The following is a 17,500-nucleotide window of genomic DNA, read 5'->3' as shown; positions in this document are numbered from 1 at the left end:
ATATTAAATACCACATTATAACCTAAAAACTAATAAATACAATGTATAAATTAACATTTTTTATATAAACATATAACATCATATCTAATACCTATTTATAATAATATAAAATTAACACTTTATACTAATATATATACTAAAAAACATGTTAGTAATATACATACAAACATATACATATACAAAGATCTATAAAACTAATATAAAATAATATAATCTTATGGAAATTCAACATATATATCGTCTACATATTTACAAATCCATATGTTTCATATGATCTATAAAAAGTATACATTAAAAAAAATGTAAACTAAAAAGAATATGTATAATTATAATTAATGTATCATATGTTATAATATTAATATCATATGAAAAACATATACTATGTAAACATAATATAAAATATGATAAACCCATACATATGTATACAAAAATATATCAAATTAACGAAATAATATATATATATAATATTATATAAACAAAATAATCACTATACATAATAATAATTCAACATTCAAAAACCCTCACAATCATAATATAATATCCATTATAAATACATTTATATTATCTACATTTTAATATTTATAATCAACTATTAATAACATTATAAATACTACAATTCAACCTAACAAACACAATACAATAAATAAATACATAAAAAACAAAATCTTTTTATAAAAATAATTAAAATATATAATATAATAACTCAATACTATACAAATAAATACATACACCTAAAGAATACAAATAAATTATATAAAAACAAATAAATATCTCTATTATACTATACAATATCATAACTTTAAGTAAATCTATAGCATCTTATAATTCCTTATATTAACATAAATCTATATAATATATTAATATTATTATAAAATATATACATATCTATAAATCTATTATATATTATATATTTATTCTATCTATACCTACACATATAACTAACATAAAATCCAAATACTTAGACATAAATCTCATATAATAATATACCTACATCTATATTCATATCATAGAAAATAAATTATATATATATATAATATATAAATTTTATTTTAAAATTATATCTATAAGTATATAAAAATATATACATAATATATATATATTAAAATATAAATAATATACAACATAAATATCAACAACTACATCTACATATTTATATATATAATAACCTATATATACATTACATATTTATAAATATCATAAATAAGATCTATTATAATAAAAAACAAACTCAATAAAACAAATAAAATATTGAATAACAAATAAATATATAAACATTATAATATTTATTATCTTATAAAATATCACATATTTCTATAAATACAAAAACATATCTAAACTATACATATATATACAGATCTAATAATATAAAAACCTATAAAACATTTCTTTATATTCTACAATTATATAACTATAAATAAATAATAACTACAATTCATATATCAATACATTAATATATATAATTACATATATATATACAAATAATATATATAATCTAAAGCTTCATATAATCTGAATATAATATTATATATATATAATTATCAACTAATCTGAAAAAAATAACATTATATACATGCCAAATATATTAAAAATGCTCTAATATTATATCAAAAATTATAAATATATAATTTATATATATATATTATATAAAATATATATATTATATACGTGTGTGTGTTATATATATCTATATTATAATCACAAATATATATAAATAATATCTATAACAAATATATATCTTATGTATATACATATTATATTTGTATATATATATATATATATATATATATATATATATATATATATATATATATTATATATATAGATATATATTATAAATATATTATGTATAGATATATATTACATATATATATATATATATATATATATATATATATATATATATATATATAAATTATATTTATTTATTTATATTATATATCTATATTATAAATATATCATAAATAGATATATATTACATATATATATTATATATGTATTATATTATATATATATTATACACATATAATATATTGTATACATTTACATACTATATATATTTAAATATACATAAATATATAGATACATATATATACATATATATTATACATATTATAAACATATATTTATACATATACATACATATATATAATATACTTATATATATAAGATAATTACAATAAATTTATTTAATATACAAAATATATATATATAAATATCCTGAATATTATATACATCATACATAAATATTTATTATACATATACATAAAATATATATATACAATAACAGAATTAAATATTGTAACATATAATATATTTTATATATTTATAAATTACATTTAGATACATATACTATATATTCATTACTTAGATATATAGATGTTACATATACATATATATATTACATATACAGACATTATATATATAGACATATACATACATATATATAGGTAATAGGCATATACTTACATATATTTATGTACATTATACATACATATAATATTATAATACATATTTATTTGTACATTTACATATATATATATATGTTCATATTAATTATATTTATATTTGTTCATATACATATATTTATATATTGTACATATACATATATATTTATATGTACATAACATATATTTATTTTTATATATATACATATACATACATTATTAAATATATCATTATATTTAAATTTTTCTTGTTAATATATCCTCTTCTCCAAGGATGCGTTATATTATATATATACAAATACATTAATTTTTCTATATATATAAATATATATAATACATACATATATATATATTTATACTATATTTATATTACATACATTTTTATATACATATATACTATACATACATATATATATAATTAATTATATATATATATATAATACATATAAATATAAGTATACATATATTAAATATATATATATACATACATATTTATATAAATATACAGACAATATATATTTACATATATACATTACATACATATATATATACATCTTACATACATAATATATATATCATATACATACATATATATACATATACATATATATTTACATTATCATAATATATATACATATACATATATATTACATTTATATATATATACATATACATATACTTATATATATATAGATACATATACATATATATATATTAAATATATATAGTATACTATATATTATAACATATATATTAGAAATATACTTATATATATATACAATATATTAATATAAAATATTATCATATACATATATATAAACATATTTATATACAATATACATATATTATCATTTATATACATATAATATTTATATATACATATATATACAATATATTATATGTATTTTAGATTATATATACATATACATATATATACATATATATAAATATATTTATACTTTTTACTTAATTAGATATATAAATAGACTTACATTACATTTAACATATATAACTAATTATATAATAAGTCTGATATATATACAATTTTATATATGTATATATACATACAATATATATGTTTATATATACATATATAGGTTTATTTTTTTAATATATATGTACTATATATACATATATATGTAGATATATATTCATATATATATATATATATATACTATATATTTATATATACATATATTAGTATACATATATATCTATATTTGTACCATATATATACATATATACATATATATGACATATATATACATTATATATGTTATTATTCATATATACACATGTACAAAAATATATATATACACACACATTTATATATATATATGTATACACTATATATATATATATATACCACACACATATATATATATTAAAACAAATAGAGTATATACATATATATATACACATATATGTACATTCTACATATACATACATATTTATATACACATATAACATATATAATATAGACATTATAAAATAACTTATATATACATATAGTATGTATACATATACATATATATGTACATAGAGATACATATATATGTTTATATAGGGTTGTATATACTAGTAGATATATTATATATACATTTATGATTATATATTTATTATATAATGATATACATACATATATACATATACATATACATAATATTTATGGACTTTAGTATATATATTTATAGGTACATATACATATTTTGAGATTTGTTTTATACATATATAGATTGTGGTACATAGTCATATATACATTTATAAGTTATATAACATATAATTTACTTATATATCGACCAGTATTATATACTTAGTGTACATATATATACATATATACATTAAATTAGATATACTTTGATTGATATATAATATCTTACGATTGATATATATTTACAATGATATACAGTTAGTCATATATACATATACATATACATATAAATTTTACATATATTATATATATATTAGATATACATATACATATATATATATATACATATACATTACATATATATATACATATACATTACTTATATATAGAAATACATATACACATATATATATACATATACATACATTATATATATATATACTTATTTAATACATACTTATATATATATATACATAATACATATACATTATTTATATATACATATCATACTACATATATATATATATATACATTTACATACTTATATATACATATCATATATCATATACATATTCATTATATATATATACATATATTATATATTACATATACATATACATATTATACATATACAGTTACATATATATATACATATACATTATATATTTATACATATATAATACTTATATATATACATATACATATATATATATACTTATACATAGATACATATATGATTATACATATATATACCAATATATATACATTTTTATTTTAACAGTTTCATATATATATTTACATATACATAATATATATATACATATACATATATTATATATAATACATATTATAACTATATATACATATATATACTTACATATACATATACAATACATATATATATACATATACATACATATACATATACAATCATATATATAAATACATATCATAAACATATATATATTATAGACAATTATATATGGAATGTTGATTACATACATATATATGTATATTTTTCTCGTATATTGTTACATATATGTATATATATGTATACATATTGTACATATATATGTATATATATAAGTATACATATATGTTATATATATACATTTTATGTATATATATATGAATATTATATATATACATAATTAAGTGTAGATATATATATACACAATATATTATATACATATATATGTCATATTATTTACTTATATATGTTTTTTATATACACATATTATATATATATATACACATATATGTATTTATACACACACTTTAGATTTATACACCACATTTTATATGTATATATACATCTACACATAGATTTATATATATACACAAATATATGGTATAGATATATACAAATTGTATGTATATATATACATATATATGAATATATATTATACTATATATACAATATATCATACAATATAATGTATATATAGGTATAGAATATATATGTTTATATATGTACATACATATATATATATATTGTATATAATTACATATTATGTTTATATATATATATATATATATGCATATATATATTATATAATGTATATATATATGTTATATTACATATATACATAATATATATCTGTATATATATGTATATTATAAGTTACCATATATATATACTAGCTTATATATGTAGATGTACCTATATATGATATATATGTATATATATATGTATATATATAGATATACTTATATATATATATATACCTTTATATATATATGTAAGTATATATATATATATTTTATTGTATATATATATATATATATATATATATAAATGTATATTCCTATACTATATTAATGATATTGCATGATAGAGAGATAAGCCATTTAGGATATATATAGAGGAGTGAGAATAGAGGATGTATATATATGCATGATAGAGAGATAAAGCCAGTGAGAGGAAGAGAGAGAGAGGAGTGAGAGAGAGGAGTGAGAGAGAGGAGTGAGAGAGAGGAATGAGAGAGAGGAATGAGAGAGAGGAGAGGAGAGGAGAGGAGAGGGAGAAAGAAAGTGTAAGTGAAAGAGTGAATGAAAGAGAGGGAGGGAGAGAGATAGGTAGAGAGAGAAAGCAAGTGAGAGGAAGAGAGAGAGAGGGGGGAGGGAGGGAGAAGGAGAGAAGGAGAAAGGGAGAGAGAGAGAAAGAGAGGGGGAGGGAGGAGAGAAGGTAGAGAAAGATAAAGGGAGAGAGAGAGATGAGTGAGAGAGAAGAGGGGTAGAGAGAGAGAGAGAGAGTGAAGAAAGAGAGAGTGGTTGAGAGAGATGAGAGAGAAAGAGAGAGAGAGGAGTGAATGGAGAGAGGGAGGGTGAGTGAGAAAAAGAGGAGGAGAGAGAGAGAGAGAGAGAGAGTGGAGAAGAGAGAGAGAGAGTGAGAGAGAGAGAGAGAGAGAGATGAAGAGAGTGAGAGTGAGAGAAGAGAGAGAGTGAGAAAAGAGAGAGAGAAGAGAGAAGAGAGAGAGAGAGTGGAAAGAGAGAAGAGAGAGAAAGAGATAGAGAGTGAGAGAGTGAGAAAGAGAGAGAGAGAGCGATAGTGAGAGAGAGAGAGAGAGTGAGAAAGAGAAGAGTGAGGAAGAGTGAGTGAGAGTGAGAGAGAGAGAGAGTGAGAAGAGAGAGAGAGAGAAAGACGGTCGTGAGAAAAGAGAGAGAGAGTGAGAAAGAGAAGAGAGAGAGGCGAGAGGAAGAAAATCGCGTTGAGTTTGTATAGAGAATGGAGAGAAGAGAGAATCATTGAGAAGAGAGAGAGAGAGAGAGAGAATGCACAGAATCTTAGGAGAGAGAGCGAGAGGGTGCGAGAGAAGAGAGAAGGGGGGGGAAAGAGAGAGAGAGAGAAAGAGAGAGAGAGGAGAAGAGAGAGAAGAGAGAGAGAGAGAGAGAAAGGAGAAAGAGAGAGAGAGAGAGAAGAGGGAGAGGAGAGAGAGAGAGAGAGAGAGAGAGAGAAAGAGAGAGAAGGAAATAAGAGAGAATTAGAGAGAGAGATAGAGAGAGATAGAGAGATAGAGAGATAGATAGAGAGAGATAGAGAGAGATAGAGAGAGATAGAGAGAGATAGAGAGAGATAGAGAAAGATAGAGAGATAGAGAGAGAGAGAGAGAGAGAGAGAGAGAGAGAGAGATAAAGAGATAGAGAGATAGAGAATTCGAGAGATAGAGAGATAGAGAAATAGAGAGATAGAGGGATAGAGAGAGAGATAGAGAGATAGAGAGATATATAGAGAGATAGAGAGATAGATAGATAAAGAGATAAAGAGATAAAGAGATACAGAGATACAGAGATACAGAGATACAGAGATACAGAGATACAGAGATACAGAGATACAGAGATACAGAGATACAGAGATACAGAGATAGAGAGAGAGAGAGAGAGAGAGAGAGAGAGAGAGAGAGAGAGAGAGAGAGAGAGAGAGAGAGAGAGAGAGAGAGAGAGAGAGAGAGAGAGAGAGAGAGAGAGAGAGAGAGAGAGGAGAAAGAGAGAGAGAGAGAGGAGAAAGAGAGAGAGAGAGAGGAGAAAGAGAGAGAGAGAGAGGAGAAAGAGAGAGAGAGAGGAGAAAGATAGAGAGATTAAAAGAGTAAGAGAGAAAAAAAGAGAGAGATATTGATAGGTCAATATAGTGAGAGAGAGACTGAAATAAGGCTCTCCTCAACTGCACATTATCATATCCCTATTCTATCTGCTCTCTTTTTCTTTCTCGTCCTTCCTCAATATTACCCCAGCATTCTTGGGAAGATAGGTGAGGGAGTGCTGGTTTACCACAGTTGCTCTTGGCCAACTGTGGCTCCCAAACATTAACTTTTGCTGCTCCAACAGTGTCTTCCAAAGCATCCTTCTGTCTCATATTACAATGGTGACTTTGGGTTGACCTCCACAAAGGTCATTTGCATTTAGTGCACGGCACAGCACTTGCAAACGGTATCCCTCTAGTCAACTTTCTTGGTTGAAGTCCAGATTTCAAGAGTTAATGTAGGATATTCTCAACTATATCTCAGAAAAGTTGGAATTTAACTTTCCCAGATTCTATGATTTCCATGTTTTTTGACTTGAACATGATAATCCATGGCTTGATATTTCTGATATTGTTTTGGGTGACATCTCTAACCCAGGATATTAAAAACCTTTGTTGAAATTTTGTTGATATTGTTGATCCACATCTTATATAAATTCAGCTTTCTTTTCACTTATTACTTGAAAGGTTTTTGCATTTTTTACTAGTGCAAGTAAGGTTTCTGCATTATCTATGTATTCTGAGAACAATTCTGTATCCTCAGCATAATTAGTGTCAGTCGTGTGTGGCTAGATTTCTTCAGCTATATCCATGTTGTTATGTAAAACAAATATATACATTGCTGTTTGTAGCAATTCTTGCAGCATAATCTTATACTTTATTAAAAGATAAGGGGCAAGGTAATTCCAGCTAAAATTGGTATTTTCCATCTTAACCCGTAAACGATGGGTGAGAAGATACCACTTCTAGTGGTTCCAGGGCCAGACGCTGGGGACGATATATTTAGTCGTGGCCGGCACGCCGGGTGATCGAGCATACAGTGCTCGGCCGAGAATCCCGAGGTGTTAGGCTTATGTGTTAGTAATATCCCGGCATTACGACCAATTAGAGCCAAAATAGCCCCGTCATTAACCCACACTGGACGGGTGGTACAGTACTGTACCGCGCATTCAAAAGCCCAGTGGCCGGGCGGCACAGTATTGTGCCAGCCATTCAATTGATTTAGGCCTAATAATTCGAACGCCCCGGCATTGGGACATTCAAGGCTAGAATTCCCCCGTCGTGGATGGGTTAATGTATCTGCCACAATTTTATTAATTCCAGAAGCATTTACCATCTTCAACAGGTTTAACAGTATTAAATACTTTGCAAGATTTGACAGATGTTAACAGGCAGATTTCTGACTATCCTGTTGCTAATATGCTGTATCTAAAATCATTCGGAATGATATAAAGTACTGGATGTTTAAGGTTCGAGTCTTTTGGACTTCATCTTGCTACAGATGGGGATCTGACTAAATCCGTAGTGGTTATTTCTGTTATTAATCCAATATCACTTGGGAAGTTTTGGTTCTGCCTGTACACAATGCCTGAGTATTTCGAAATGTGCAGGCTTAATGCCTCAGGCTATTTGCCTGCTGAAACGGCAGCCATCTGCTTTGCACATAATAGCCCAGTGTGTCAGGCATAAAAAAAAACTGTAATCTCATGCCCCAGATGGGAAGTCCTGCCACCCAGTGATGTGATATCACATCAGCCGCCATTAATGAGTTAAATGGGTGTTTACCAGTTTGTAATTTTACCAGTATATTGAATACTGGTTTTAGGATCTGAGTGCTATACTGGATAAGCTATTGGAATTATCGACAGAAATACTGAATGACAGATCTCAAGGCTTTTGAGGAAAAATCTCAAGCTAAGTGAAATCCTAGGCATAATCAGAAAAGAGTATTTAACCTTCTAAGCAGTGCAGTGCCTCATATCTACATCAGAAACAGAGCATTCCCATCATAACAAAGGCGTAACCATAATTTAAGCTCCGGGTTCCCACTAGACTTTTCAAAACAAGCTATTCCATATACCCACTATGCCAGGGTCAGGTTCAACCTAACTGGCATTACATATGCATAAAACAAGTAATTATGTATAGAATGCACACCCCATATGTTTCACTGCATGGAACTAGGTAGAGTTTTGGAAGGGTGACCAAGGTCTAATTACTTGAAAAAATTGGTTCAGATGTATTTGAAGAAAAATTATCATAAGTTCTCTGGTTACTTATATTTGCATTTCATGGCCACTGTCATTGCCAACATCCATATGACAAGTAACATTTGTGTGTGAAATGCACAGTTCATTATTTAATTTTTTTGTTATCACAAGATGTTGCTTATCATGAGATTATTTTCTAGCTGTCAATGTACTATTCTGGATACAGAATATTCTGAATATATATTTAGGTTTTTATTTTTGTTTTCACATTTCTATTACAAAACCTAGTGCGGTTCTATAATGTTATTATATTTATTAAGTAGAGTTATCTTCCACTAGTTTAGGCTTATGAAATATGCCATGCCAAGCATGTGTGTGCAGTATGCAAGTGGATAATTTGTCTACCTCTCTTGCCTCCCTTCTGGTATGTAACATTTATCTGCTTGATATATATATATATTTTTTTTTTTTAATATCACTAACTATTTGTCTTCATTATCAAAAGATAATGCAATTCATGAAAAAATATTTGTGTAGCTAGCAATGCATTACACTGGTATATTGAATAACTAAAATCCATTTTTTTTTTTTTTTCCCTGTTACATTCACATTGTTTTCATGCATAGTTTGTTGCTTTTATATGATGATTTTATCTATAGAATCTTTACAGGCAAATCTAGAGTTATAAATTATATCATAATTTTGTGAATTATGATATAATTACACAAGGTGTAAACTTAGCTACATATTACCGCTTCTGAAGTTTACATCATAATCACTGGTTAGAGTAGCAAACGAGAAGTTGACATTGGCTTGGTTTATGCATCTTATATCAGGCCTACTCTTCTGCATATGAATGAAAGACTGAACAAAATCTAAATATCCTTTTATATCATATAACCTGCTCTCTTCTAGATTACTGGTATATAAAACCTTTTCTCTAAAATTAGGTTTTCTTATGAATAAAAAAATATATATATATTTCTGCATGTTTTTCAAAACCCTAAGTGGAGATATCAGGGTAATATTACGTCTCTAATGGAAAAAGTAAGCAAAGACACCAACCGCCCTGGCTGGCTGGTTTCGGTCATCTTTTAACCAATGTTGCATAATCAGTCGTATCAAGCTATATGAAGTTCCTGATATTCTTTAATTATAAGTCTAAACTCGCTACATCCTCCAGAACTTTCCGAAAATTCTAGACACATCGCAAGACCTCTTAGATTAGCAGGATAAAGGAAGTTGAAATAAAGAATTGTGTATTTATTTGCCACGAATCATTTACAACCCCCAGACATAAAGATTTTACACATGAGACTGGCACCCTGGAGACTAAGGAATAAAGTCATATGCTAATATATAAAATAAGGCATGGTCAGTCAGCATAACTAAATGTCAGATTCTTTCCATTGTCATCTTTGTATTCCTGGAACATGCGGCTTAATAAATAAGCCTCTTCATAACAAGTTGTGGGCACAGGAGTATAAGAATATCAATCAGATTACTTGCTTTTCGAAATGTAAGAGAGACAAACAAAAGGAGAAGGTGAGAAAAAAGTAACATAACATACAGAGTGTGTGGGTGTGGGTGTGGGTGTGTGTCTATGTGAATAGGAGTACGAATATGAGTGTGAGTGTGATCTTGAACGCAACATGAACTTTGGTTATTAGAAAATATAAAGAATATTACAATATGCAAACTTAAAGAGTAAGTATTACAAAAGTAATAAGAGGAAGTAATGAACATAATCATCATGGAAAGATGGAAAATAATCAAAAACACAATTAAACAATTTAAAACATGGAGTAAATAATGACAAAATAACCAGAAATGATCATGAAGAGGAGGAGGATGAAGGAGGAGGAGGAGAAAAAGAAGGAAGAGGAGCAGCAGGAATAACAACGATAGTAACAGTTACTATTTTCCTCAATAATAATAAAACTAAAAAAGAAAAATTCAACTATACAATAATCATAATGATAAAAGATATCAATATTGATAATCATAATTATGATGATCATAATAATAATAATAATAATATCAATAACAATAATGATGATAATCATTTTCATCACATTGATATTAGCATTAGTATAATGATCTTAACCAACAACAAAAGACAATATGCAGAAAGACAAGTATCCAAATACCACTCCCAAGGGCAAGGTAATTACGCACAAAAGAGGCGCATCATTAAAGGCCCTTCCTCACAAGATCCATAATTGGCAAATAAGAGACTTGGAAGTGCCCTGACATTGACGATACACACTGATCATTCTCTTTCCTTAATAGTCCCAAAAAAGTGTTGACATTGTAGAAAAAACTGTATAAGCACTTCACATTAAAAAAAAGGAAGAAAAAAAATAATAATGGAATCTGCCAACTAAAACTTCACTTGAAAATAACACATTTTTCTCCTTTTCTTTCAAACTCCCACTTAGCCTCATTCACTATGAAACACAAATACAAAAATATATATGGCTGCCCCAAGAACAGATAGTATCACATAACACGCCGATCCGTCCCCTCGGAAGCGAGAGGACGACCAGCGCGTTAAAATGAAGCAGTCAATGCATTACCTTGAGATATAATCCTCATTGGTAACACATGCTGGATTCCTGGAGCCTGAGGGGGCCACCAGCCTCTCAGACATTAATGACAATTCCACACCAATGCTGGGATTCTTGCGATAACTCTCTTCAGATGCCCTACATTTCTCTGAAATTATCAATACAGTGAGACAAAAATTCACCTGATTTTCAAGACAGATTTCACATAACCTCCCTATTTTCTGTCATACCTTTACAAAACTGACTGGCATACTATCAACACAGCTACTGAACACTGTATAAACAAAGACTCTCTTCTAAATCACATTGATAATATTCACTCAGGTAATATTACAGAATACACCAAAGCCTAGAAAAATATGTATAATCTAAATATAAACTTTTGGACAGGGTGAGGATGGTACATAAGTCACACAAGCAATTCACTGCCATAAAACATAAACCTTTGAATGTGATGATTGGCCACACTGGGTAAGAGTGCACTGTAATACTCTATCAGTAACCTGTTCATTAAGACTGGGTAGAAAAGATCTAAATGGAAGTCATCATACAGTGGTGTTTTTTTTTTTTTAGGGGGGGGGGTTAAGATTCACTGTCAAAAGAGGAAGGGGAAAACAAAAAAACAAGCACAAGAGATTCTGAAAATGTATGAAGTCTTATTATGATTCCCCAAACAGATGTTCAAGAGAAACTAATGCTGGGATACATAGTAGTTTGAAAGGAATAGGTCAACTCAAGAAAAGCAAATGCAGGATACATAAACATTTGAGGTTGAAATAAGAAAAAGAAAGAAAAGACAAAGATAGAAAAAAAAAACAAAAAAAAAACAGGTAGATATACTCCACACATTAACTGCAAATGTTGTCCACGTTGGGTCTTACAGAGATGTGTCCACAATTCTTAAAATCTACAATACCATTCAAATAACTAAATGACATCTATCATTTGTTAAACCATGAGATATAGAAGTGTAAATACATTAATATATATATGGGTATAAATTGTATGTACAATTCTGTTTTTTTCTTTCTTCTTCCGACAATCCACTACAACTGCCAAGCATAGATCACTGGACTAAATGGTGATCAGCTCTGCCATATCCAACCAAGTAACTTTGCACTTTGATTTAACATACCTGTTTACTGGTATGGCTAAAAAAAATGAATCCATTTCATTGTAGTCCTTAAAATTCAATCCCTTTTAATTCTTAAATCAAGTGAAAAAGACTTTCAAAAAGTCACTGCTCAAGAAACAAACACACCAAAGAAAGATTTTTACCTGCATCTTTTTTCTGTACAACTAATTTTCTCTTATGAAATGTATTAACATTTCTTATTTACACAACACAAAAAATTCATTGTAAAAGCCTTTAAAATACCAGGAGCAGAAGCAAATTATACCAAAATGTATATTTCCACTTACATAAATAATAACAAGCTGCATTTTCTCAAAAAGGAACCAAAATATTCTTGGCATTATATAGGTCCCTATTCTCTCTCAGTTATCTTACCATTGAAAAGTCTTTACAATAACAGATAATGAATAATCTGACATTAATAATTTTTCCTTTCTTTCCAAGTAAGTTTCAAAAAGTACACACACCCTTGATATACACGGGATTCTTTTTGTATCACAGTATTACTTCCAGAAGTCTTCTTTTCTTATTCACTTCGATCATTGTATGTTTTTTACGGCTTAATAATCATATAAAATGACCTACTCTTCACCTACACTGATCACAATTCTGGAATATTTCCATAATTACTCCCTAGCTTACTTTAGTATGATTACACAAGCATTGTATTTATAACAGTAATATATATCACACTGGACACATCTATATATCAATCCTATACATGTGCATGAAAGTTTTTAAACTTTTCTATTTTTATAAAAAAAAGATAAGAACAAAAAAAAAAAATAATAATAATAATAATAAAAATACAGACAATGACAAACAAGAACAAGATGCATTCAAAATAAATCTGACAAACCGCTTGGGAGCGAGGACAGAGAAGGAAAGACACGTCTCGCAAGGAAGTGGACGAGAGCCTCATTAACATTCAATAACCTTGACCGTCTAATCCTTAACCCATCATTAATTTCCCAGTCTGCTAAAAGAATGTACTCAAACCCAGAGGAAATATTATCTTCGAATTGCCGGCTGATATAATGCACCTGGGGTAATATACATCATAGTCTTTGTATACCAGATGCTTTTTTTTTTTTTCTTTCTTTCTGTTTAGGAAAATGGCCAACCTACTTTGAGACCAAAAGTTGACAATTTATAAAATCTTAATATTTGTAATTCATTTTTGTACTGCATCATCAACTCAATGATTCACTTACAGCAGGTTGACATTACATAACTCACATCTATTAGACTGAACCGTTCAATATCAAGTGAGAAACAGATTTACCCTTACACCACCTAATGATATATCATTTTGATGTGAGAATATCTATCGCCATTAATACAAGTCTTCCATATCAATTTCCAACCACTGGTGTTTCTTGGCCAATATCTATGCTAATGACACGAGTCAAAATTTCCAAAAATTTGAATGTCTTATTCATTCATTCATTCTCTGCCATCCACCTGTGAGGAATCACGAAGTTCCTTGTTTTCCTTTGGAAAAGTGTATACACACTATCATTCAAAACTAGACTAACCACTGTTCCATTCAATGAACCTCCAAAACTTCCACTAATCCACCACATGAAGACTGAAGAGTATGTTGATTCAGAAGTTTCTCAGCTCCTTACTATATAATTGCTATAACAAGTTTTGAACCGTGTGCTAAATGTACTACATTACTGGCAGTGATGCTTTCTTTTGAGAAACCCAACATGGATCACTGAAGCTAATTTGAACATAAAATGATGCAAGAGCTTATGGAACAAAATCCAATTATCCACTTTAAATTGAATATAGCCAGAAGTAAGAAGAAGTAATGAGAAACCTATCATGCTGCTTCATGTAACTTATTTAGGAACCTATCAAGCATAGAAAAAATTGCATAGGAGTTGGGCCATAAAATATCATAATTAAGGGAGCAGATAATTACAGTACCAGTGTAAGTCAAACACTGGAAAAAATACAAGTTTGAGCTAAAATTTTAAACTATTTTACAGAAATGATCTAAATTCTAGAGAACATCTATATAAATATCCACAAAACCACTTGGATTTGTGTTGGTGCTGAAAAGAATGGCTTCGTGACACAAACTGAAAAAAAAAGGAATAAAAATATGGAAGGATTCCTCCCAACACTTAAAAAAAAAAAGGCACAAATATTTTTTTTTATCCTTTAACAATCAAAGTAAAACCTTAAGCTTTTGCTCACGAGGTCTCACCCTTTTCTTGGGGCATTTCATAGTGTTCAAGCTCAGCAGCTCCCACATCATTCTTTTGCTCATACTTATGTGGTTCTGATAGGTATTCTGGCTGTGTATCAGCAAAATTCCTCTCCTGCCCCTCTGACATGCTGTGGTCAACGCTTGGCGTTTCAGAATCTGATGACGATGAGGAAGGAATGATAACATGTTCTTGTCCACTGGTGTCTATATGAAGCATAAGATTGTTCAGATCAACATTAGGACCTAATTGTGAGGGATCAATATAGAGGGTTCTCGTAGTGCCGTCCTCCATGGTAGCTTCTACAGCAACTAGGTTACTTCCACCTTCACTGAGTGCTGGAGTAGGCACAGTTGGCACTGTGTTTCCATGAGCATCTACAGCAACCAACATATAAGTTGTGCCTGAGCCTGATGATGTAGTGACATCACTTACTCTCGTTGGCTCTGCAATATTTTCTGACCCAGATTCTAACCTAGTGCGAGAGCTATGAATGCTTGATGGGTTATCTTCTACATCACTTACTACTTCTTCCTCCACACTTTCTCTCTCCTCTTTCTCTAATTCAACTTTTTGTACTATCTTGGGCTCTACCCTTTGGGTAATTTTTTCTTCAATTCTCTCTGCTGGCTGGCTGGAATTTTTGACTGATGATTCAGTATCATGATAATAATCTTCAGCTTCTGCTGGTCTACAGTCACTTTCACTCTCCTTCCCATCCTCTCTCATTTCAAAAGGCTGGTCAACTTCCATTCTAGACTCTTCAGTTGAATCCAATGGTTCTCTACTCTCCTCTAATGACTCACTAGACAATTCTGTTTGAATATTATCTGAGCAATCCTGTTCAACCATTTTTGGTTCATCAACAGCTTCCTGTACTTCATCTTTAGCATCATTTGTATTAAAATATTGAATAGGCGGAGTTAGTCTTCGATCTACCATTTCTGGTTTTGGTTCTTCGGGTTCTTTAGGTTCTTCTAGTTTGACTGGTTCCTCTGGCTCTGGAGTGAGGGCTATCGGACTGTTTCCGTGATCCACTACGTCTACCCGCTTAGTTTCCTCCTCTTCGGTTATAGAAGTAGAGACGTCTGGCTTGTGCTCATCTCCAGTATTGTCTGCCTCTTCCATTTTACATTCAATTATGTCATTACTCTCCTCCTTGGGCGTAGTTTCAATACTTCTGCCAGTAATGCCTTCTTTCTCCTCGCATAAACTCTTAATATCACTTTCTTGTGCTACCTCCTCCTCTTCTGATTCCGAGCCAGAATCCCTGGCATAGTACTTCTCCCAGTCACTGTAATCACTATCACTGTCATTGTTAACATAATTTGTTGTCTGGTTTGAAGATGGAGTCATGGGCGTGGCAGCTAATAAAGCATCAAAAGCAGAATTGATATCTGCTGCCTTGGGCATGGGTCGTCTCTCGTACTTGGGTTGTGGGGGAGGATAATCATCGTTGTCACTGTAACCATCGTCAGAATCATTACGACGCTTATCTGGTCCACCCGGTAGCACCTTTGACCTGTCCCCTTCTCCATCTTCTTCTTCGTCGTCCCAGTCCATGAGGAGCTGTTGAGTGTCTTGGGAATCTTTCTTTGGACTAGATACTTCCCCATTGGTATGGGCGTGCTCCAAATTTTCTTTGCCCTTTGCCTCTTTGGCTTTCTTTCGCATTTCTTTGTTTGTCCTTGGGGTCCCCTGTTTGCGCTTCCTTCTTCCTGGGACTTTTATACCTGTGTCATAATTAC

At 29.1% G+C, this 17,500-nt stretch overlaps 1 protein-coding gene across 1 annotated transcript in view; it reads right to left on the bottom strand.

Annotated features, from left to right (window-relative positions):
* LOC122251772 (uncharacterized) overlaps window positions 1-17,500 on the bottom strand; it is a 47,124-nt gene that overhangs the window by 13,940 nt on the left and 15,684 nt on the right. Inside the window, exons 4-5 of the mRNA XM_086551374.1 lie at window positions 15,752-17,500; window positions 12,405-12,543 (exon numbers count right to left, since the gene is read on the bottom strand). The exon at window positions 15,752-17,500 is cut by the window's right edge and continues 444 nt beyond it. Coding sequence (XP_086407500.1) covers window positions 12,405-12,543; window positions 15,752-17,500 — 1,888 coding nt within the window. The remainder of the gene's footprint in view (window positions 1-12,404; window positions 12,544-15,751) is intronic.

Source organism: Penaeus japonicus, unplaced genomic scaffold (genome assembly GCF_977035675.1).
Source record: "Penaeus japonicus unplaced genomic scaffold, GWHDUDI00000001_assembly GWHDUDI00000025, whole genome shotgun sequence".
Classification (NCBI taxonomy): Eukaryota; Metazoa; Arthropoda; class Malacostraca; order Decapoda; family Penaeidae; genus Penaeus; species Penaeus japonicus.
The sequence above is the reverse complement of the archived record's forward strand: the minus strand, read 5'-3'. Positions and strand labels throughout refer to the sequence as shown.